Source organism: Mustela lutreola, chromosome 7 (genome assembly GCF_030435805.1).
Source record: "Mustela lutreola isolate mMusLut2 chromosome 7, mMusLut2.pri, whole genome shotgun sequence".
Taxonomy (NCBI): Eukaryota; Metazoa; Chordata; class Mammalia; order Carnivora; family Mustelidae; genus Mustela; species Mustela lutreola.
Window position 1 is genome coordinate 119222368 of NC_081296.1, and position 24061 is coordinate 119246428.

The window sequence follows — 24061 nt, forward strand, 5'->3', positions numbered from 1 at the left end:
AATCAATGAAATAGAAACTAAAAAAACAATAGGACAAATCAATGAAACTAGGAGCTGGTTCTTTGAAAGAATTAATAAGATTGAGAAACCCCTGGCCAGACTTATCAAAAAGAAAAGAGAAAGGACCCACATAAATAAAATCATGAATGAAAGAGGAGACATCACAACCAACACCAAAGAAAAACAAACAATTACAAGAACATACTATGAGCAACTCTATGCCAACAAATTCGACAATCTGGAAGAAATGGATACATTTCTAGAGACATATAAACTACCACAGCTGAACCGTGAAGAAATAGAAAGCCTGAACAGACCCATAACCAGTAAGGAGATTGATACAGTCATCAAAAATCTCCAAACAAACAAAAGCCCAGGGCCAGATGGCTTTGCAGGGGAATTCTACCAAACATTTAAAGAAGAACTAATTCCTATTCTCCTGAAACTGTTCCAAAAAATAGAAATGGAAGGAAAACTTCCAAACTCATTTTATGAGGCCAGCATCACCTTGATCCCCAAACCAGACAAGGTTCCCATCAAAAAAGAGAATTACAAACCAATATCCTTGATGAACACAGATGCGAAAATTCTCACCAAAATACTGGCCAATAGGATCCAACAGTACATTAAAAGGATTTTTCACCACGACCAAGTGGGATTTATTCCAGGGCTACATGGTTGGTCCAACATCTGCAAATCAATCAATGTGATACAATACATTAATAAAAGAAAGAACAAGAACCATATGATACTCTCAATAGATGCTGAAAAAAGCATTTGACAAAGTGCAGCATCTCTTCCTGATTAAAACCCTTCAGAGTGGGGATGACTGGGTGGCTCAGTTGGTTAAGCAGCTGTCTTCGGCTCAGGTCATGATCCCAGCGTCCTGGGATCAAGTCCCGCATCGGGCTCCTTGCTTGGCGGGGAGCCTGCTTCTCCCTCTGCCTCTGTCTGCCTGTGCTTGCTCTCTCTCTCTGATAAATAAATAAAATCTTTTTTAAAAAAAAAAAAAAAACCCTTCAGAGTGTAGGGATCGAGGGCACATACTTCAATATTATCAAAGCCATCTATGAAAAACCCACTGCAAATATCATTCTCAATGGAGAAAAACTGAAAGCTTTTCCGTTAAGGTCAGGAACACGGCAAGGATGTCCGTTATCACCACTGCTGTTCAACATAGTACTAGAAGTCCTAGCCTCAGCAATCAGACAACAAAAAGAAATTAAAGGCATCCAAATCAGCAAAGAAGAAGTCAAACTATTGCTCTTTGCAGACAATATGATACTATATGTGGAAAACCCAGAAGTCTCCACTCCAAAACTGCTAGAACTTGTACAGGAATTCAGTAAAATGTCAGGATATAAAGTCAATGCACAGAAATCAGTTACATTTCTTTTCACTAATAACAAGACAGAAGAAAGAGAAATTAAGGTGTCAGTCCCATTTACAATTGCACCCAAAACTATAAGATACCTAGGAATAAACCTAACCAAAGAGGCAAAGAATCTATACTCAGAAAACTATAAAGAACTCATGAAAGAAATTGAGGAAGACACAAAGAAATGGAAAAACGTTCTGTCCTCATGGATTGGAAGAAGAAATATGGTGAGAATGTCTATTCTACCTAAAGCAATCTACACATTTAATGCAATTCCTATCAAAATCCCATCCATTTTTTTCAAAGAAATAGAACAAACAATCCTAAAATTTATATGGAACCAGAAAAGACCTCAAATAGCCAAACTAATATTGAAAAAGAAAGACAAAGTTGGTGGCATCACAATTCCGACTTCAAGCTCTATTACAAAGCTCTCATCATCAAGACAATATGGTACTGGCACAAAAACAGACACATAGATCAATGGAACAGAATAGAGAGCCCAGAAATAGACCCTCAACTCTATGGTCAACTAATCTTTAGGAAAGCAGGATGGAATGTCCAATGGAAAAAAGCGTCTTCAACAAATGGTGCTGTGAAAATTGGACAGCCACATGTACATAATGAAATTGGAGTATTTCCTTACACATCACATGAAAATAGACTCAAAATGGATGAAGGACCTCAGTGTGAGAAAGGAATCCATCAAAATCCTTGAGGAGAACACAGGCAGCAACCTCTTCGACCTCAACCGTATCAACTTCTCCTAGGAACATTGCCAAAGACAACAGAAGTAAGGGTAAAAATGAACTATTGGGATTTCATCAAGATCAAAACCTTTTGCACAGCAAAGGAAACAGTTAGCAAAACCAAAAGACAACTGACATAATGGGAGAATATATTTGCAAATGCCATATAAGATAAAGGGCTAGTATCTAAAATCTATAAAGAGCTTAATAAGCTCAACACTCAATGAACAAATAATTCAATCAAGAAATGGGCAGAGGACATGAACAGACATTTCTGCAAAGAAGACATCCAGATGGCCAACAGACACATGAAAAAATGGTCCACATCACCCGGCATCAGGGAAATACAAATCAAAACCACAATGAGATACCACCTCACACCAGTCAGAATGGCTAAAATTAACAAGTCAAGAAATGACAGATGCTGGTGAAGATGCGGAGAGAGGGGGAATTCTCCTACACTGTTGGTGGGAATGCAAGCTGTGGCAATCACTCTGGAAAACAGTGTGGAGGTTCCTCAAAAAACTGAGGAACCCAGCGATTGCACTGCAGGGTATATATCCTAAAGATAAAAACGTGGTGCTCCAAAGGGGCATGTGCACCCGAATGTTTATAGCAGCAATGTCCACAATAGCCAAACTATGGAAAGAACCTAGATGTCCATCATCAGATGAATGGATAAAGAAGATTTGGTGTATATATACACAATGGAATATATGCAGCCATCAAAAGAAATGAAATCTTGACATTTGCGATGACGTGGATGGAACTAGAGGGTATTATGCTTAGCGAAATAAGTCAGTCGGAGAAAAACAACTATCATATGATCTCCCTGATATGAGGAAGTAGAGATGCAATGTGGGGGTGTTGGGGGGTAGGAAAAGAAAAAATGAAAGAAGGTACGATTGGGAGGGAGACAAACCATAAAAGACTCAATCTCAAAAAACAGACTAAGGGTTGCTGGGGGGAAGGGGGACGGGAGAGGGTGGTGGGAATATGGACATTGGGGAGGGTATGTGCTATGATGAGTGCTGTGAAATGTATAAACCTGGCGATTCACAGACCTGTACTCCTGGGGATAAAAATACATTATATGTTTATTTAAAAAAATAAGTAAATTTAATAATAAAAAAAAGTCTGCTGTTAGCCTTATGGGGTTTCCCTTACATGTAACTGTCTTCTTTTGTCTTACTGATGTAAAAATTCTTTCTTTAGCACTACTTTTACCATTCTGATTACTGTGTGTCTTGGCGTGGACCTCCTTGGGTTGATTTTGCGGGGGGATCTCTGTGCTTCTTGCATTTGGATATCTGTTTCCTTCTCCAGATTAGGGAAGTTCAGCTATCATTCTTTTCAAGTAAATGTTCTGCCCCCTTTTCTCTCTTCTTCTTCTGGGATCCCTGTAAAGTGAATGTTAGTACATTTGATGGAGTTACTGAGTTCCCTAAGCCTATTCTGTCTTGTTTATTTTTCTCCCTCACTTGATCAGCTTAATTATTTTCTAATACTCTGTCTTCTAGTTCCTTAATTCATTCTTCTGCTTCTTCCAGCCTGCTATTTTTTCCATTCAGTGAATTCTTAGTTTCCTTTATTGTGTTCTGTATCTGATTGATTTTTTTTTATCTTTGTTAAGGACCTCACTGATGTACACCACTCTTCTCTCAAATCCAGTGAATATCTTTATGATCATTATTTTTTTTAAGATTTTATTTATTTATTTGACAGATGGAGATCACAGAGAAGCAGGCAGAAAGAGAGGAGGAAGCAGGCTCCCTGCTGAGCAGAGAGCCCAATGTGGGGCTTGATCTCAGGACCCTGAGATCGTGACATGAGCCAAAGGCAGAGGCTTTAACCCAATGAGCCACCCAGGCTCCCCTGATCATTACTTTAAATTCTCTACCAGACATTACTTAAAGCTGTTTCTTTTACATTTCTTGCAGTAGAGTGGTCCCTATCTTTCATTTGGGATATATTCCTCTGTCTCCTCATTTTATCTAACTGTTTGTCTGTGTAGGTGTTCTAGGAAAGTTATGCACTCTCATGTTCTTTGAAATAGTGTGTTGGGGGCACGTGGGTGGCTCAGTTGGTCCCGTAGATGCCTTTGGTATGGTTCATGGTTCCCAGTTCTTGGGATCAAGCCCCGCATTGGGATCTTATTGGAGAGCCTGCTTCTTTCCACCTCTGCCTGCCACTCTGTCTACTTGTGCTTCCTCTCTATCTCTCTGTCAGTTAAAAAAGTAAAATCTTAAAAAAATAAAATAATTGGTGGGCATGGACAAGATGATGTGCAGCCCTGTCCTGTGGTAGGTGCCACAAAGCTCGAGTGGGGGTTCTGTTACTGTAAGCTGAGGGGACCCTTTCTTCTCTATAGGAATAATTAGATACATGGAGACTAGATTGGCTCAGTAAAGCCCCTTTTTTGGGGGTGGCGTTCAGTTTTAACAGTGTGCACATGTGTTCCATGAGAAGTCAGGAGACACATGGCTGGCATGTTTTGTTTAGGTCTTCTGGGGTAGAGATTCTGCCCACTGGGACTCAGGGTATTCTGGCTGCTAGGGGAGGGGGTATGGAGGTTCGGTGGGGCATGGTGTAAGCAACTTAGATCTCATTGGTTGGTTTCTGCAGGTGGCTGTGTGTGTTTGATAGGAAGCCAGGTATGAAATGGTACATGCCAGCTACTTAGTTCTTACAGAAGTTCCTCAGCCTACTCTGAAATTACTAATTCTCCTTTCTATAAGCTTGAGGCACCTTTGAATCTGCTGTTTTAACCTGTATCTTCATAGGCTGTTTGCTTGCTCTCTCTTTAAGGGCAGGTGCTCAGCTTCCTATGACTTTCTATGGCCTCTCAGAGTGGAGTTCGCTGATTTTTATTGTTCCAGGCTTTAAGACTTGTTTGGTTGTTAGCACTCATGAAGTTTGGACCCTCTGCTTTTCAAACCTAAACTTGTGGGGATTACACTGGTAGTTTTTCAAATACTGATTCACCCTTGCATGTCTGGAATGAGCACCTTTCAGTCATGAAGTAGAATTTTTTTTTTATGTTGGTGAATTCTATTTGCCAACATATTGATAAGGATCTTTTGAGTCTATATTTACATATGAAATACTTGTTTGTAGGACTTTTTTGTTGTTTTGATGTTTGGTGCTATCTTTATCTGGTTCCTACATCAAGGTAGTAGTAGGTTCATAAAATCAATTTGGAAGTATTTCCTTTTCTTACTTTTTGAGTAATATGGTGTGAATTGGTATTCATTCTTCTTTAGATTTTTGGTTTTGTTTTCAAGTGATACATCTGAGGCTGCTGATTTCTTTTTTGGGCAGTTTTGAAGTTACAAATTTAATTTCCTAATAGTTGTAGGGCTAGTCATATTATCTTTTTCATATTGGGTCAACTGTGGTAGTCTGTGTTTTTTGAGGAATTGAGCCATTTCTTTTGTTTCCAAACTCAATTCCTTTAGAGGTTTTTGTAATACTCTTTTATTACTGTTTTGAATTCTATAGTCTGTAGTGATACATAGCTACTGTTGCATTTCTGATATTGGTGATTTTTGTCTTCTTTCTCTTTTCCTTTGGTGGTCTTGTTAGTGGTTCGTGATTTGATTTTTCTTTCCTCAGACCGGGCCCTTTTAATGTAGGTGTTCTGGTGACAGATTTTCTTAATATTCTTTCACTTGACAGTGTCATAATATCTCCATCTCTGAAGTATATTTCCCTGGTCATAACATATGAGTTCACAGTTCTTATATTTGATCATTTGAAAAAGTGATCTTTCTGTCCTAGCTGGTTTTTGATGAGAAATTGCTGTCATTTGAATTGTTTTTCTCCTGTTGGTAATATGTAGTTTCTCTCTTACTGTTCCCAAGATTTTTTCTTTTTCTTTAGTTTTTAGAAGTTTGAATTTGATTTCTTTTGGTTTAAATTTTATTAAGTCTGTCCTGTTGTAGTTTTTCTCAGTTCCATGAATCTGTATGTTTGTTTTCTTTTGCCAAATTTGGGATGTTTTCAAACACTTTTTTCAAATTCCTTTTCAGGCCTGCACTTTCTTCCCCTTTGACACTCAGTTGATGAGAAAGTCAGGGTTTTTGTTTCTGTCCTATGGTTACTTGAGGCTTTGTTTTGTTTTGTTTTCTAGTTTATTTTTCTCTGGTTTTAAAAAATTTTGTCAGATAATTCTAACATCTCTGCCATTTTGGTCTTGGCACCAGTCAGTTGTCTTTTACATTTAGTTCGGGATCATCTTTTTTGTTAGGACAATTGATTTTTGATTGAAACCTGGACATTTTGGATATTATGGGATGATCTGTGAATCTTATTTGGCTCATCCAGACACTGCTCAGGTAGGTAAACGGAGGTGGGCACTACCTCTTTTCTGCCCAGTTGGGGTAGAAGCCAAGTTCTCAGTTAGGCTTTTCTTTGCTTATTGAAATTTGACTTCAGTGGTACCGCTCGGTTGGCATGGCAGTTCTGGCTTCACATTGAATCTTCACTGATTTTTCATTTTCTTAAATTGGTAGGAGAACCTGGGAACAGGGATGAGGCTATTTGGAATTTTTGCCAATAACTTGAATTGTGATATGAACTTTGTCCAGAGATATAAGGGAATATTGAAGTGCATCGGTCATTTAGCACCATCTATATAAAGTCATGGGCATATGTTACACAAATTCACATACAAGGAATTACAACATCCACTAGCTCTCTGTATTGCATGGTAATTCTTTGTTGTATTCCAGGGGTCACTAATGTTTTTCCACAAAAGGCCAAATAGTAAGTATTCTAGGTTTTGCAGGCCAAGAGGTAAAATTGAGGATATTATAAATGTACTACTATAATAAAAAAGACAACAGATTTCCATGATTTTTAAATTTATTACTTCCAAATAATTGAGTGCAATATTGTCATACATATTTACCAGTTTGAATAAAGAAATGGGGGATAATTGGAGTTTATAGTCACTCTTCCCTATTATTAATATCTATTGAAAATGTTCATCTGTTTATGTTGATTTACATGAGTAGTTAATCTTTTTAAAATGTCTTTTCAAACAGGTGGCTATTGGTAAATAATGAATTCATGAGTGTATAATTTTAATTGAGCATATTAATTATTTTGAATATGTTTTTAGAATTCTGTTAGGTTTTGGGGTTTTTTTTTGTTTTTGTTTTTGATTTTGCTTTTTAGTATGTTATTATTTGCAGAATAATCACTTCCAATAAAGACGAGCTGGAAGATCCTCAGTTGCAGAGTTACATGGATTTTGAAATATAAAAATTTTCTTTGCACTTGCATCAGATTAAAAAAGTGATGTTAAATCTGTAGTTAGAACTCAGAACATATATCTGTTGTAAATTTATTGGGAAAGGAGATTTTTCCTCTTGTTTTAATTTTTTTTTCAGAATGGAAATATGTTACTTTTTGACATGAAGTTCCAAAACTTGAAATTACTTAAAATTAAAGCAACGCTTATAGTTGTGAAATGACTGTGTTAAAATAGTATGTTTTGCAAATATGCATTATTTTGGCTTGCAATTTTGGGTTGAACATGTTAAGAAAATTTGCAAATTTCAAACACTACTCTTTACCTTTATTTGTTGTTCATTTACCTCATTCAGTTTGCTCAGTAATAGTTCTTTGTGCTTAATTTACTTTTTTTCCCCCAGAGGAATTCTGGGAACTTTTCTTTTAGCAGGTTGAAAATTGTAGGCATTAGGCTTGAAAGAAAATATAAAGTAGGACCTGATGACAGATAATTGATTATGCTAAAATTATTTAAAAATAAATCTGCTTAGGCATGCCTGGGTGTCTCAGTCAGTTAAGCATCTGCCTTCAGCTCAAATTATGATCCTGGGATCAAGTCCCACATCAGGTTCCTTGCTCAAGTGGGGTGCAGGGTGTGTGCTTTTCCCTGTCCCTGTGGCTCTTCTCTTTCTAACAAATAAATAATAAAATATTTTACAAAATGAACATAAAATGAGTCTGCTTAAAATGGGGACCAAATTTTGTATAAAATATGGATCAGAATCCTAGTAGTCATATAGAATTTCAAGGAATGCTGAGTAGCGAAAAATACCTTAAGAAAGAAAAAGTTGGGAGACTCACAGTTCCCCATTTAGTAACTTTCTACAAAGTTACAGTAATTAAAACAGTGTGATAATTAGCATAAGAGCAAGCATATAGATCAATGGAATAGAATTGAGTCTAGAAATAAGCCCATATGTGTTATAGGTAATTGATTTTTCAGAAGAGTGCCAACATCATTTAGTAGGGAAAGAATGCCTCTTCACAAATGGTGCTGTAGCAACTTAATAAATACATGTAGAAGAATTTGGTCAGACTCTTACCCTCACAGCATGTTCAAACATTATCTCAGAGTGGATGAAGGATCTAAAATGTTATAACTATAAAATTCTTACCAGAATGCATAGGGGAAATTTCTGCTGGCCTTGGATTTAGTAATGATTTCTTAGCTGTGACACCAAAAGAAAGAATAGAAAAATTAAAATTTATCAAAATTAAAAACTTAGTACATTAACAGACACCATCAAGATGACACAATGACAACTCACAGAATGGAATAAAATACTTGCAAATCATATGTCTGATAAGGGCCTCGTAGCTGGAATATGTAAATATGGCTTATAACTCAATAATGGAAACATCAATAACCCAATTAAAAAGTGTGTAAAAGGCGTGAATAGACATTTCTCCAAAGAAAATACACAAATGGCCAACAGCGTACAGAAAGATGTTTGACACCATTTATCATTAGGAAAATGTATTCAAAGCCACAATGAGATAATACTTTGCACCCCACTGTTATGAGTTAAAAAGACAGTAATGACTGTGGATTTGGCAAATGGAACTTTTTTGTATTACTGGTGGAATGTTAAATAGTGTAGCTGCTTTGGAAAACAATTTTTCAGTTCCTCAAAAATTAAACATGGAATTACCATATGATCCAGCAATTTCTATTTCTTGTTATATACCCACAAAGAATTGAAAACAAGTACTCAAACTAATACTTGTACACACATGCTCGTTCAGCAGTATTTGCAATAGCCAAAAGGTGGAAACAACCCAAAAGGCCAACAAAGGGTGAATGGATAGACAAAAGTCAGACTTACATACAACGGAATATTTTTCGGCCGTCTGAGGAATGAAATACTGATATATGCTACAACATGGACGATACTTGAAAATATTATGCAAAGTGAAAGCATTCAAACACAAAAAATTACATATTGTATACTTGCATTTGTATGAAATATCCAGGTTAAGTAATCCACAGAGATAGAAAACAGATTCATGGTTGCCAGGGATTAGGGGAAGGGGGAGATGGGGACTTGCGGTTTAATGAATAGCAGGTTTTCTCTTGGGATGATGAAAATGTCGTAGAATTAAAGGTAGTGATCATACAACATTGTGAATGTACCGAATGTTAATGAACTGTACACTTTGAAATGACTAATTTTGATATAGATAAAAAATGGTGAATTTGTGTTATGTGAATTTTATCTAAATAACAGAAAAGAAAATACAGAGATTTATCTTAAAAATGTGACTAAGAATTATAGAATCAGTCTAATTTTTATGTCAGCTATTAAGTTATATATGTTTAGAATAAAATGAGTAACATGCTCGGTTTATTTTGGTGATATTTTAAAATCATGGCATATTGACATTTTTCCATTAAACATTTAACTCTCACAGTGTGATCATAGAAGAGGAGTTTTTTTTTTTTTTAAAGATTTTATTTATTTATTTGAGAAAGAGACAGTGAGAGAGAGCATGAGTGAGGAGAAGGTCAGAGAGAGAAGCAGACTCCCCGTGGAGCTGGGAGCCCAATGCAGGACTCAATCTCGGGACTTTGGGATCATGACCTGAGCCGAAGGCAGTCGTCCAACCAACTGAGCCACCCAGGTGTCCCTAGAAGGGGAGATTTTTAAGAGAAATTTGTAATGTTTCTAAGAAGTATGTCTTAACTTTTTGTTATTCAAGTATGTATTTTTTGAAACACTTATATTAGTAGTTTTATCTTTTTCTGTGATGTTTTATTGTTAAGTCTAATTAAACAAAATAATTGGAATGTCTAGATTATATAAACATATTTTATTTTAATTATCTATTGATTTCACAGGATCATTTTGGGGGGATTTTATTTCACTGGATGTTTTGAAACTACTGGATGAATGAATTTTAAATTGGATCTGTTTTTATTGTCATCCTGGCAATTTTCAAATGGTGCCTTATTCTCATGTTCATAAATATGGATAATAGAATCAGTTAAATACTAAATTCCTACCCTGGTATATTTTAAACATGGCTTTTTGAGGCTAGCAATTCTTTTGTTACAGGAAAATCCTTCCTGGCCAGAGCAAGATAGAATATAAATGTCATCCTGGGGCACAAAGGGGGCTCACTGGGTTAAACCTCTGTCTTCAGCTCAGGTCGTGATCTCAGGTTCTTGGGATCAAGCCCCATGTTGGGCTGTCTGCTTAGCATGGAGCCTGCTTCCCCCTCTCTCTCTGCCTCTTCCCCCCTACCCCCACTGCCTCTCTGTCTACTGTGAACTCTCTTGTCAAATAAATAAAATCTTTTAAAAGAATGTAAATGTCATCCTAAATGAAAGAGATGGCTGGTTCTTTCGTACTTTATTTTCCAAATAATCAGATTTAATAATCCATAATATACAGTATAAAGATTTTAATAAAAATCATATTGATTATACATAATGCATGTAAGTGGGACAATGAACATAAATTGTTAGCACATAATGAATGTCAGCAATTACTTTGATTGAGGATCAGAAAAAAGGACGAATATATACCAAAAAAAGGTGTTTATGATTAGCTAAGAACCCTTTATGAATCCATTTTACAAATATTTGTAAGTATATAATGAGTTCAAATGCTGACCATAGGTGAAATGGGATTCTTGTTTATAACTTAATGATGAGTGGAATTAATACTGTTCTGAGGTGTGTGAATGTCTGTGTGTTTCAGCTTCTGTAAGAATTTCTTTGGTAAATTTTTGCAAATATAGTTTTAAAGCAATCTAATATATAAACGAATAAAAACAACTCTTTAGGTGAAAGGGGGAAAGGAATGTCATTGCTCTGAAATATAACTAACCACTTAACTAGAAGATCTTCAATGTTTAATTCCACTTTAAAAACTGTAATTCTTTAATAATGTTTTGAGTTGGATTTTACTGTTCTAATGAATTTTAATTGTATAACTTTTATGTGATTTGAAGTTATGGAAATGTAGGAGAATTCAGAATATATGAGTGATTGCCGAGAACTATGGTCTATATAGTATAGAGTACAACCCCTGGAGTTACAGCTTCTAGATTTTCCCAGTATTGCTTTTTTTTTTTTTTTTTTAAGATTTTATTTATTTATTTGACAGAGAGAGAGATCACAAGTAGGCAGAGAGGCAGGCAGAGAGAGAGAGAAGGAAGCAGGCTCTCTGCTGAGCAGAGAGCCCAATGCGGGACTCGATCCCAGGACCCTGAGATCATGACCTGAGCTGAAGACAGCGGCTTAACCCACTGAGCCACCCAGGCGCCCTCCCAGTATTGCTTTTTATTAGCTATATGATCCATAGAAAGATGTTAATCTCCCCATGCTTTAGAATCTTTATCTGTAAAATGGTGACACAGATAGACTTATCATTGGATAATGATTGGGATAGGATAAGGATAAACCTATCCTATCATCATTGGATGATAAGATTAAGTGAGAAAATAAATATAAAATGCTTAACATATAATGAGTTTCAATTATTGTTTTGATTATAGATCCAAATGATGAATATTTACAGGAAAAAATGCATTTGGTTGGATAGGAGATCTGGTAAAGAGTTCAGCTTACTAATATTTATAATTTTCCTCTGTGTTCTTTCAACTTAATTATATCAATATAAAATAGACTGAAGTAAAGATTATAATTTTCATGTTATTACCATAATTTCTATTGTAATTTCTATTTCCATTCTACTTTCTCCCATTTTGTTTGATTTTTGTGATGACATGTTTACAACTTTTTATTAGTGGAGTAAAGAACATCGTAGTTCCTGTAGTCATCATACACTTGGGGTGGTGGTGGTGGTGTAAAAAACAGTAAAATATCGTGACCCAAACGAATTGATTTTAATATGTTTACATACAAAAAAAGATTATGTTTACTTCTTAAAAATTGCTATATTCTTACTTATAATTCAAAATGAAAACTTCTTTGTGTTGGTGGAAAAAAAGCTTTAACTGTAACATATATTGTTAGCTAAAGTTTTAGAATTTTTGTTGAGACTATTTCAATTTCTTGCTTTGTTTTTAACTTAGAAGTTGTATAGAACATGAATTTTAGAAAAGTGCCTTTTTTGGCAAAACTCATTTCACAGATAGCTGACTAGCAAGCCTTTAAAGGAACAAAGGTTTATTCCATTTTAATTAAGCCTGCAAAACTTTCAGGCTCTTGAAGTCTATAACTAAGATCTCATATTTGCCAAAGTGGGCAAGAAACTTTTGAGAACAAATTTATGATATATTACAGCTTCAATTTTAGTTAAGCTCAGCAGGAAACCAACATTTTAGTTTAGTTTTTTCTTTTTGGCCCGACTCAGAAAGTGGTGTAATAAAGAGAATTTGTATTAAAATTATAAAAAGTAGGAAATTTGTCTTAAATCAACAGGTTGAGATGAGTGCCTGCTAAATATGGAATGAAAATTATATATTAATTAAAATTATTCCATTCATTGCAAAATAGTGAAACATGGGAAGTATCTCTTGGGAATTAATAAAAAGGAATCCAATTTTTTCAACTTCAAATGTTTTTATAGCATCATTGTTTATATGTATTATTGTTTATTTCAGAGAGAGATCCAGATTTATAATTTTGAGGGACTCTATTAAAAAAGGGAATACAAAATCCAAATTAAATACTAGGTAGTGGGAAAAAAATACTAGGTAGTGGATCTTTGAAAGAAATAAGGTGAATGTCATATTCTTCTTGTTCTATATGCAGGTTGGAAATGACTCTTTAAGATACATAGAATAAAATTGTTAAATTGAAATAGAAAATAGCTCATCATTTCATATTAATAGTAATAAATACAAAAATACCATTTAAGTAAAGTTCTTATTTTGTATTTAATTTGGGGTGATATTTTATCAAGGTCTAGACTTCAAGATTTCCAGTTTTCCCTTAGCATATTAATCAAAGCTTTCCATGATTTCTGGATTCCATTGTTTATGTCGCATACTCAGCTGTCAGTTTTACTGTTTTTCCTTTGACAGTGATGTGTCCTTTTTCTCTTTCTGGTTGTTTTTTTTTTTTTTTTTTTTTTTTTTTTTAAATTTTTTATTTTTTATAACATATATTTTTTATAAACATACATTTTTATCCCCAGGTCTGTGAATCACCAGGTTTACACACTTCACAGCACTCACCAAATTACATACCCTCCCCAATGTCCATAATCCCACCCCCTTCTCCCCAACCCCCTCCCCCCGGCAACCCTCAGTTTGTTTTGTGAGATTAAGAGTCACTTATGGTTTGTCTCCCTCCCAATCCCATCTTGTTTCATTTATTCTTCTACCCACTTAAGCCTCCATGTTGATGCTGGCGAGGATGCGGAGAAAGGGGAACCCTCCTACACTGTTGGTGGGAATGCAAGCTGGTGCAGCCACTCTGGAAAACAGCATGGAGGTTCTTTCTGGTTGTTTTTAAGATTTTCTTACCATCGTTTTATTACCATTTTCTTACCATCTTTTATTTTCAGCGCTTTGGCCGCTGATGTTGTTTTATTTTACTTTTTCTGGTGTGGGGTTGGTTATACTACCTGAGTCAGTGAATTAGTGCAATGAATCAGTTTTGGAATATTCTCAGGTGTTCTGAAAATACTGCTTTTGCCCCATTCTTTCCTCAACTACAGTTACATTGAGCTGTTTGATTCCCATGTTTCTTTTGCTCTGTTCTTTTCACTTATTTTTTTTTCCTCTTTGCTTCAGTTTGGATGTTTTCTGTTGATCTCTTCAAGATCACAAATCCTGTGTTTTTGTGTTTAGTCAGCTCCAAAACTGATCCACTGATTTCTTAATTTCAGATACTATATTTTTCAATTCTAAAATTACTATTTGATTATTTTTAATAGCTTTTACTTCTTTGCTGAAATTTCCCTTCTTTAATCTACTGTGAACATTTTTCTGTATCTTCAACTTATGTTAAATAAATTTTTTGAAAGTTTAAATTTTCATAAAATTCTTGTCTTCTGATTCTGTATCATCTGTGGGTCAGTACCTATCTATGCATATATATACGTGTGTGTGTATATATATGGATGTATGTGTATGTATGTGGTATATACACACATACACACACATATATATATATAAATATGGAATTATTCTCTTGCTTATTGGTTACATTTTGGGTCCTTTTCTATACTTTGTAGTAATTTTTGTCATATACCAAATACTATTTATTGTAGGATCAAAGAAATTGATATAAATGTTATTAAATATTAAGTGCCAACTCTTTAATTCAATTTCAAATTGAACTAGGTAGTTAGAGTGAAAGCCTTAGATATCCTTAGTCTACATCTGGTCTTAAATGTCTTTATGGGTAAAACTTGTGTTGCGGATACTTCTGATGTGACTTTGTTTTTAGGTATTGTGAAATTGTGAGAAGTTTTTCTATACCTTTTTAGTTTTGCCCCCTTTTATTCACCCCTCCTGCCTCCATTTGCTTTTGGTTGAGAGCGGATTTTTTTTAGGGATGATCTCCTGAAATTATACACTGAAAGTGGTAGGCTCTGCCTGTTGTCGTGTGACTTTGACTTCTAATCACCATAGCTCTATAGAAAACATTATTTGCCCTCTGCCCATTTTTTCTTTCTCATTCCAAACTCTTTTGTGCTGTTCTAGCCCTCAGCAGATGTTCCAACAACAACAACAACAAAAAAAATGGCTTTCATAGGATTTCATAGAATTTCTTAGAGTTCCATAGGATTTCAGTATGTCATGCCAGCCTGTGAACCATCAAGAACTATGCTGGTTTTTCTTTTCTCTAGTAGTGTCCTTCTTTCTGACTCATAGCTTGAAGTGGCAAATTCTCCCAGAAATGAAAACAATAGGAGGCTCAGCTTACCTAAGAACAGATAGCACTTTCTCCTAGTTTATTCTTATTAAGTCACATTTCTATCTAATATCTTTTAAAATATAATTTGAGGGGCACCTGGGTGGCTCAGTGGGTTAAAGCCTCTGCCTTTGGCTCAGGTCGTGGTCTCAGGGTCCTGGGATCGAGCCCCACATTGGACTCACTGCTCAGCAGGGAGCCTGCCTCCTCCTCTCTCTCTGCCTGCCTCTCTGCCTACTTGAGATCTCTGTCTGTCAAATAAATAAATAAAATCTTTTAAAAAAATAATAATTTGAGGGGGTCAACTTGTCCTTTTTTGTTTCTAGTAGTGACTTGCCACTATGTGCTGGTAGTTTAATCTTATAAAAGTAAAAACAGAATTTAGACCCATGTATTTACTCTTTTATATGTTGCATTTATATAAAGGTGATATACTTAGATCATTGGCTTGTTATTGAATATTAATATTTGTTGCTAAATCTGTTAGGCCCAGAAATTAACATTGATCTTTGGAAAAATCCTATCCAGAGATCCAGTTTTAATTTAAAATTCCATTTTGTTGGTAGTAACTGAAATAAAATGGAAGCAAAAATTAATTTTCTTTTTCTCTTTCATGTTTAGTGAGTGATAGTTGCTTCAGGAATCTTGCAGAAGATCGCAGTGGGATAAATCTCAAAGATCTCGTACAAGATCCTTCTTTGTGAGTATATGGTTTTCAGTACTAAGCATAATTTTGATAAGTGTGACTCAAAAGATGTGTAACTGAGAACTAATTTAACATTGAGTAAGTTTTTCTTTTCTAACAATTTGTGTTATGTATAATGAAGGACATTCAACAGTTTCAGTAGAAATGAAGGTATAGAATAGTTTATTTTTAGAAATAGAAGAGTGCTCGCTTCGGCAGCACATATACTAGAAATAGAAGAGATATTAGAAGAAGAGATAGCATTATGAAGAGATATTAGAAAAAGAGATAGCATTATGACTAATGATCAACTTTCAAGGAGTCTTTACTAATGGCTGATGATATCTTGCCAGTGTGGCAGTAGATACTGGGTAGAGAAGGTGATGAGTAATTCATTTGCTGGGAAAGGTTCAATTAAATTTGTTCATGTCAATTTTAGGCTTTTTGATAACTTATAATATTTATAAGTATAATTATAAATATAAAATAATTATAATATACTTGAATATTTAGAATACATTTGATATTTTACATTAGATAGTTCTTTTTTTTTTTTAAGATTTTATTTTATTTGACAGACAGAGATCACAAGTAGGCAGAGAGGCAGGCAGAGAGAGAGGAGGAAGCAGGCTCTCTGCTGAGCAGAGAGTCCGATGCGGGGCTCGATCCCAGGACCCTGGGATCATGACCTGAGCCGAAGGCAGAGGCTTTAACCCACTGAGCCACCCAGGCGCCCCACATTAGATAGTTTTATAAGCAAAAATTTTTGAAAAGTTTCATAGGACTTAATTTTTCATATTCTTAATGTCACTTTCTATTTTTATTTTATGAATTAATTTTTTATAATTTAATATTTACTATAAATTATGCATCCTATCTTCTATATGAACATACCCTCATGGTAATATCACTTTCATTTAAAAAAAAATCAAGAATAGTTAAGCTTTAGGCTGCAGAAAAAAGAAAATGGAGTGCTGGCAGGTGCTTTCTTAAAGAGGTATGTAATACATTCAGTAAAATATAACAGGAAATCAGTCTTTCACATCATATATAATGTATACTCCCACACATTTTATTAGTAATTTATTGAGTATTTTACAAGGAATAAAACACAAGGATGTGTTGAATCTGAAGGATATTGATTCTTTAATGAATTCCCCAGTCATTTAAAAAAATGTAGTCACAAGATACAGAATCTTGAAAATAACTGAATCTTAAAGTTTCTAATATAATGAATTTAGAAATGAACTTGTAAACTCAGTTTTCCCAATTTTTTTTATTAATCTGTTTCTCTTTTCCTCACTCTAAAGGAATGTCAATATTCTTTCTCTGTGATCTTTATTCTACTGAAAATTGACAGTTGTCCTTTCAGTCCTATAAATATTTAATCAAGAATAGAACTGTTTTTTAACTTGATATAAATGTTCCCATTAAATTAATGTCAAATAACATTTATTTGCATGAAGAATTCTGTTTCCCTTATAGATATAGGAGGAAACTGTGTAATTGTTTTTGAAAGATTTCATCCATTTGAATGAATAATATGTTATTCCATTATTGTATGATTTGAAGGTATATTTTTGGCCCCACAGTATTATTTATCTGTATTATGTAGTCTTTGTGGAAAAAATGTGTTCATCTGGACATTAATGATATAAAAGCTATGGAGAATTGTACTTGAATAATTGATTATAACAATGAGTTATAGTGTTTTGAGAGAATTTGGTACTTTTTCCGAGAATGTAGAATAATATTCATTATGCAACCTAGCAGTAAATTTTAAATTTAATCTTAGCATTTGAAAGAAAACTTCCCTGAGATTACTACTGTATGGGTTGGAGAAAATTCCGAGTCTCTGTTTTGGAATACCAGATATCTTACTTTAGCATCATTCTCTTAACTTGGCATTAGTCTTGAATGTAAGAATTTAGTGAGAATTTGTTTTTGCCTTTACCACTTTGAAAGAACTTTTTTTATTAAGAGTTGTCAAAATGTGCTATTAATGACTCTAATACATATTTTAGCAATGTATTTCTTCCTTAGCAAAATTCTTAAAGGAAGGAAATACCTAATGTAGAAATTAATGTATTTTTTTCTGTTGTTATGAAGGGAAATGTTTTATTCTGAGTTATTATTCTATAACAATATTCATTTAGTATATACCTCATGGGTATGGATTTTTTTCTTAAAGTCATTTACCTCTCTTCTGTTCCAAACTCCTGACAAAAATCTTTACTATTTGTTCATTGATTCATGTATTCTTCATGGGTCTATATGGAGCTGAATTGTTTGTGTTGCAACATTGAGTTGAAAATATGTCAGAAATAATAATGTCTTTACAGTAAAAATAATCTGCTGCTTAAAGAAATAACTGGCATTTGATAAATACTCCAGATTCCTGAGCTGCTAATTCTGAAAGGAGTTGATGTATAAAGAAAAATTAAGTATTACAATCGCTAAGGCTATTCAAAAGGAATCAGGATAAAGAGAGAAGGGAAAAATAAGCTGAAGAGAAGCCAGGCTATCTGGTCAGTATTGACACTCCGAGTAGTATATATATATGTGGGCAAAGTAAAAAAAAAAAACCAAAATGAAGTCAAATGTGGTATGTGTGTCTGTGTGAGTGTGTGTCTATAAGTGAATGAAGTTTTAAGGGTTAATTGCCTCAGAGGAGAATGAAAAGGCAGAACAAAAAGTGATTAATTGATACTTTTAAATCTGTGTCAGGCTAATAGAATAATGTGATAGGCCCGCATTTATCTAGACTGTGTATATTACAGTCCCCAAGATTTTGCTTCCATTGTATGGTAAAACTAATTACAGGGTTTGAATGAACGGAGTGACCTATGTTATAAGAACATGAAGGACGGATGCCATGAGAGAAAAAGATGAGAAAGTTGTGAATCCCTAAGAAAGACATTCTGGCCTTTCTACTAAATTTTGAATTGTTTTAATAATGAGAGCAGCATGTCACTTGTGGGAAGATTGAGGTAAAGGGGGTACCTGAGAAGCTCTCTTCTTTGGTAGTTATTCTAAGAATAATTTTTTCTATAGCACTCCTACAGGTGTTAAGTGTAAGACCAAGTAGAGGATTTTGACATTCATTTCTTGCTGATGAATGTGTCTAAGGATTTGTTTGAATTAGTAATTTGCATGAGCATTAAATTTCAAAATGAACAATTTTATCTGTTTTAAAAGTTCATCTTGTGTTTATGATTTTAAGTATTTTAAGACTGATTTCTTCTGCTGTGTGTATAATATGTTCTGTTGTGCTGTAAGACCTCTTGTTTTACTTGTGGTTTTTCAATGGCAAATTGAAAAGCATTGTCAAATTTAGCTTGATGTTTCACCATATTAAAAACATATCCAATATGATATATACTTTTTATACATTAGGAAGTTATTCTCTAGCATGATAACATAAATTTTTTTCTCTTTTTTAAGTTAAGGGATGCATGCTATTTAAATTCCAAAAATCATTTATGCTGCTTCTCGTTATTTATGCTAGAGTTGACTTATGTGCAAATGAATTACTGTATATAACGTTCTTTAAGTTATATTTAGTTGTGTTCTTTGTAGAGGTAATTCTCAAAAATACTTTTAAATCCCCGTTGACTGTATGCTGAAGATGAAAAGCAAAACATATTACATATTTATACTTTCGGTTTCTTATTACTTCGTTATATACCACTTAACGGAAATAGTTGTTTGAACTCAGAAGCATTTATAGAAATTATTAAAGCTGTTTAAGTATCAAAAGAGGAAAAATAACTAAAGAATGAAAAGGGCTAACAGAATTAAATACCTGTCTGTACTATTCACTGTGTTGATGGCGGTGATATGCATGGTATAGGTGGGTGTGTCTTGTTTAATTTGCAGAAATCCTTAGGGCATCTGCGTGGCTCAGTGGGTTAAAGCCTCTGCCTTCAGCTCAAGTCATGATCCCAGGGTCCTGGGATAGAGCCTCACATCAGACTCTCTGCTCAGCAGGGAGCCTGCTTCCCTTCCTCTCTCTCTGCCTGCCTTTCTGCCTACTTGTGATCTCTGTCAGATAAATAAATAAAATCTTAAAAAAAAAAAGTTTAGGACCATCGTAGATATGTGTTATATAAGTCAGATATAGGAAGAGTAGTTTAATTCATAGCAGAATTCTTGACACTAGAAATGTAATTTACAATGCAGGATACTAGTAATTTTCTTTGTAGTCAAACAGGGAAAGTTTATATTCTTCGAGAATTTTGTACAACCTGGCAAATATGTAATTCTTCTCTTTTCCCCCCCTTAATGTTATTCAGTGTATTTTAAATTGTTTCAGTGATATCCAGATTTTGAAAATATATTACCAATTTATAACCTCTTATGATTTATAAAAAAGGATGATCAAATGGATCTTAATTCTGACTCCTAGATAAATTATGTATGGATCAAGAAATACTTTTTCTTGTCTGTTTTCTCTGTATTTCTTTTAATTGTCATAAAATAAAAATAACATAAAATTCACCATCTCAACCAATTTTAATTGTATGATTCAGTAATGTGAAGTGTACACAGATGGTTATGCAGTCGATCCCTAGAAATTTTTCATCTTACAGAACTGCAGTGCAGTAACTCCCCATCCACCTTCTAGTCTTTGGCAACTACTATCATGCTTTCTGTGTCTATGATTTTGACTTCTGTGGAAATTTCACATAAGTAGAATCATACAGTATTTGTTTTTGTGGTTGGTTTATTTTACTTATCATAATAGTCCTATGGAAGTTCTCCCATTTTGTAGCATGTATAAGAATTCCTTTTTTAAGGCTTACTAATATTCTGTTGGATATATGTATAACACGTTTTGTTTATCTGTTCATCCATCAGTGGACACAGCATTGCTTTTAGCTTTTGTCTATTGTGAATAATACTGCTATGAACATGGATGTGCAATTATCTCTTTGAGACTCTGCTTTCTGTTCTTTTGGTTGTATACACAGGAGCAGAGTTTCTACATCATATGGTAACTCAATTTTAATTTTTGAAGAACTGCTGTACTTTTTTCCCCATATTGACTGCATCATTTTATGTTCCCTCCAATAGTGCACAAATTTCCAATTTCTCGACTTCCTCACCAATTCTCATTATTTCCTGTTTGTTTGTGTTTTTGTTGTTGTTGATAGGACATTCTAATGGGTGTTCTGTGATATGTTCTTGGTATTTCTTTTTTTTTTTTTTTTAATGTATTTATTTGACAGAGAGAGAGATCACAAGTAGGCAGAGAGGCAGGCAGAGAGAGAGAGAAGGAAGCAGGCTCCCCTCTGAGCAGAGAGCCTGACGCAGGACTCGATCCCAGGATTCTGAGATCATGACCCGAGCCGAAGGCAGAGGCCCAAACCACTGAGCCACCCACGCGCCCCTGTTCTTGGTATTTCTAATTGAACTTCACTTACTTCTTTATATTTTGTCTTTTTAATGATTTCATTGGAAGTCATCTAGAGATTACAGAAAAATGTCTGTTATGAACTTTGGCATATTATGCAGTAAACTGTACAAAACTGTTATTTCCTTTCATTATTATTGTGAATATTATGAACCATAAATTTGTCCATAGTAATTTTGTTACAATAGCATTTTAATCAATTCATTTCCCTTATATTGTATTGTATTACTTGCCATGTATTACTACAATTCTTGTTATACCTCATCTGTAAAGAATTGTTTTTGTGTAAAAGAAATCACTTTTTTAGTTAGGTAATGCCACATTGGAAATGCAGTATAATAATAACAGCATGCTAGTTGAAATGTATTTTGATATTATTAATGATCAGAACTTAATCACAGGATTTCATAGATAAAATTGAATAGAATAGTTATATCTGATTGTAATGTAAATTCCTTAAACATGGAAGTTTTATGTACTTTAATGTACTTCTTTACAAATCTTACCTTTTTTGGTGGAAACTTCTTTTCATGGTTCTGAAACATAGCTCTATCTCCCTGAATATACTTGACTTCACACTACATTCTGATTGAGTGATATTTTGGTCCTCTGGATCATGGCATTAAATGTGAACCAAAGACAGGATTGCTGTCTGGAAAGCAATCATATCTAAATTTAGCCTGTACTTATCTGCTAGTGTTAAGACAGGTTGCTATGGTGAACTGAATTTCTTAAAAATGCCAGTCAGCAGAGGATAAACAGTGGTTTTCGAAGTGCTTATTTTCCGTGAAGCTGTATATTCTGATACCGCATGTTCAGGTACTTAAATTTAGTTAATGTTTTTTATGTCTATTTATTAAATTTCATTTTTACAGTATCTCTGAGTCCTTTAATGTTTATTAAACAAAATACAAGAATTTTTATATTGTTATCATTTGTTTCTCTAAAGATAAATTCATTTGATGTGAAAATGCATTTAATGGCAGCTGTTTAAATGTTATGGATCATTCATTTTGCTCTGCTTCCAATAGTTCTGCTAAATCTAAGACAGCTACCAAAATTATCTTTGTAATTTTGTCTCTAAATGTAAGTTATTATCATTTTTAATGAGTTTCTTTTTTGGATTATGTATTTATTAGTCTGTAAGTTATATATTGGGACAATAGAGCTTAATCTAGGCTTGAAGAATAATATTATAGTACTATGTTCTATGTCAGAACTGCAAATCCAGAGACTTCGGATTTTAACTTTGCTTTTAGAAGACTTTCCCTCATTTCTTTCATTCCAAACATTCCTGAGAATGTATGTTTAATTTTTTTGTGAGTTTATTCATTTTAGAATTTATCAATCAAAAAAAAAATTACTAGATGCTTGTATTAAGTTCTTCAGAATTAGGTTTAACAGGTATTATTCTTATAGTCAAAGACCATATATAATTAAAGATGGACAATATCTGAGTTGGAGATCTGAGGCATAGAGTATTGGAAATTTTTAAAAAGAATTTATTTATTTATTTTTAGAGAGTGAGAGAATGAGCAAGAGAAGGGGCAGATGGAGAGTGAGAGAGAATTTCAAACAGATGCCACATTGAACATGGCATCTCATGTGGGTCTCCATCTCCTAACTCTGAGATCATGACCTGAGCTGAAATCAAGAGTTGGACACTTAACTGACTGATACCACCCAGGTGTCCCCAGTATTAGAATTTTTAAATTAAATAAGTAATGTATCATTTTATTTAGTGGATTATCTAATTTACAGAAACCTGAGTCAAACTAACTTAAAAAATAAAATTGGACTTGATAGACTTATGTAGCTATGCACTTATCATGGAATCAGGAGAGCTTAAAACCCTGGTCAAGTATGGAAACCCCAAATAATAGACTTAAGGAGTTTGTGCAATTGCATTTGTTTGTCACCCTCTGCCATCATATCTTTTGGTCTTTATTGGCTTTATTCTCACTTATGAATAAGTGAGAATAAGTTTCTCCATGAAACCAGGGAGATGTCTCTAACTTACTCTAGTTTCCTTTCTTCTAACTGCGTGATCTCTCTTCACTTCCAGTTCTGAAATGTAAAATTCCATGGAAAAATTCTGATTTTGTTGATCTGGTTAATGTTGTCATGTGACATCAGGCAGTCACTGTAGCAGTCTATCTTGCTTGATTAGTCATGGGATAGATACCTGTTACTAGAATGGTAGGATACTCTAATTAAATGAGAGAGAAGGTTGTCTCAGAAAAAAAGATTGGTTAAACTAAGAGAGGTCTACTGTATACTGATTTTCAGTTGTTAATTTAAAAAAGAATGTACATTGTCAAAAGTTGTTAATTTTTCAAAATAGAACGTTTGCTTGCCTGCCCAAAGGCTCTTGATTGGAATTTGGTAGTATATTTGTAGTAATTTTTTCCTTCTTTCCTTCTTTCTCTTTTTTCTTCCTTCCTTCCTTCCTTCCTTTCTTTCTCTTTCTTTCTTTCTACATATAATGTATTATTTTCTACATATAATGTATTATTTGTTTCAGGGGTACAGATCTGTGATTCATCTGTCTTATATAATACCCAGATTATAACACATACCCTCCCCAATGTCCATCAGCAAGTTACCCCATCCCTCTACCCTCATCCCCTTTAGAAACCCTCAGTTTGTTTTTAAGAATAAGAATCTCTTCTGGTTTATCTCCTTCTCTGGTTTCATC

General features: G+C 34.1%; 1 protein-coding gene across 14 annotated transcripts in view; it reads left to right on the plus strand.

Moving 5' to 3' along the window:
• Positions 1 to 24061, plus strand: part of GPHN (gephyrin) — a 641151-nt gene that overhangs the window by 126747 nt on the left and 490343 nt on the right. For all 14 annotated transcript variants that reach the window (XM_059182361.1, XM_059182360.1, XM_059182367.1 and 11 more), the window contains exon 2: positions 15884 to 15962. In XM_059182361.1, the coding sequence (XP_059038344.1) occupies positions 15884 to 15962 (79 nt within the window). The remainder of the gene's footprint in view (positions 1 to 15883; positions 15963 to 24061) is intronic.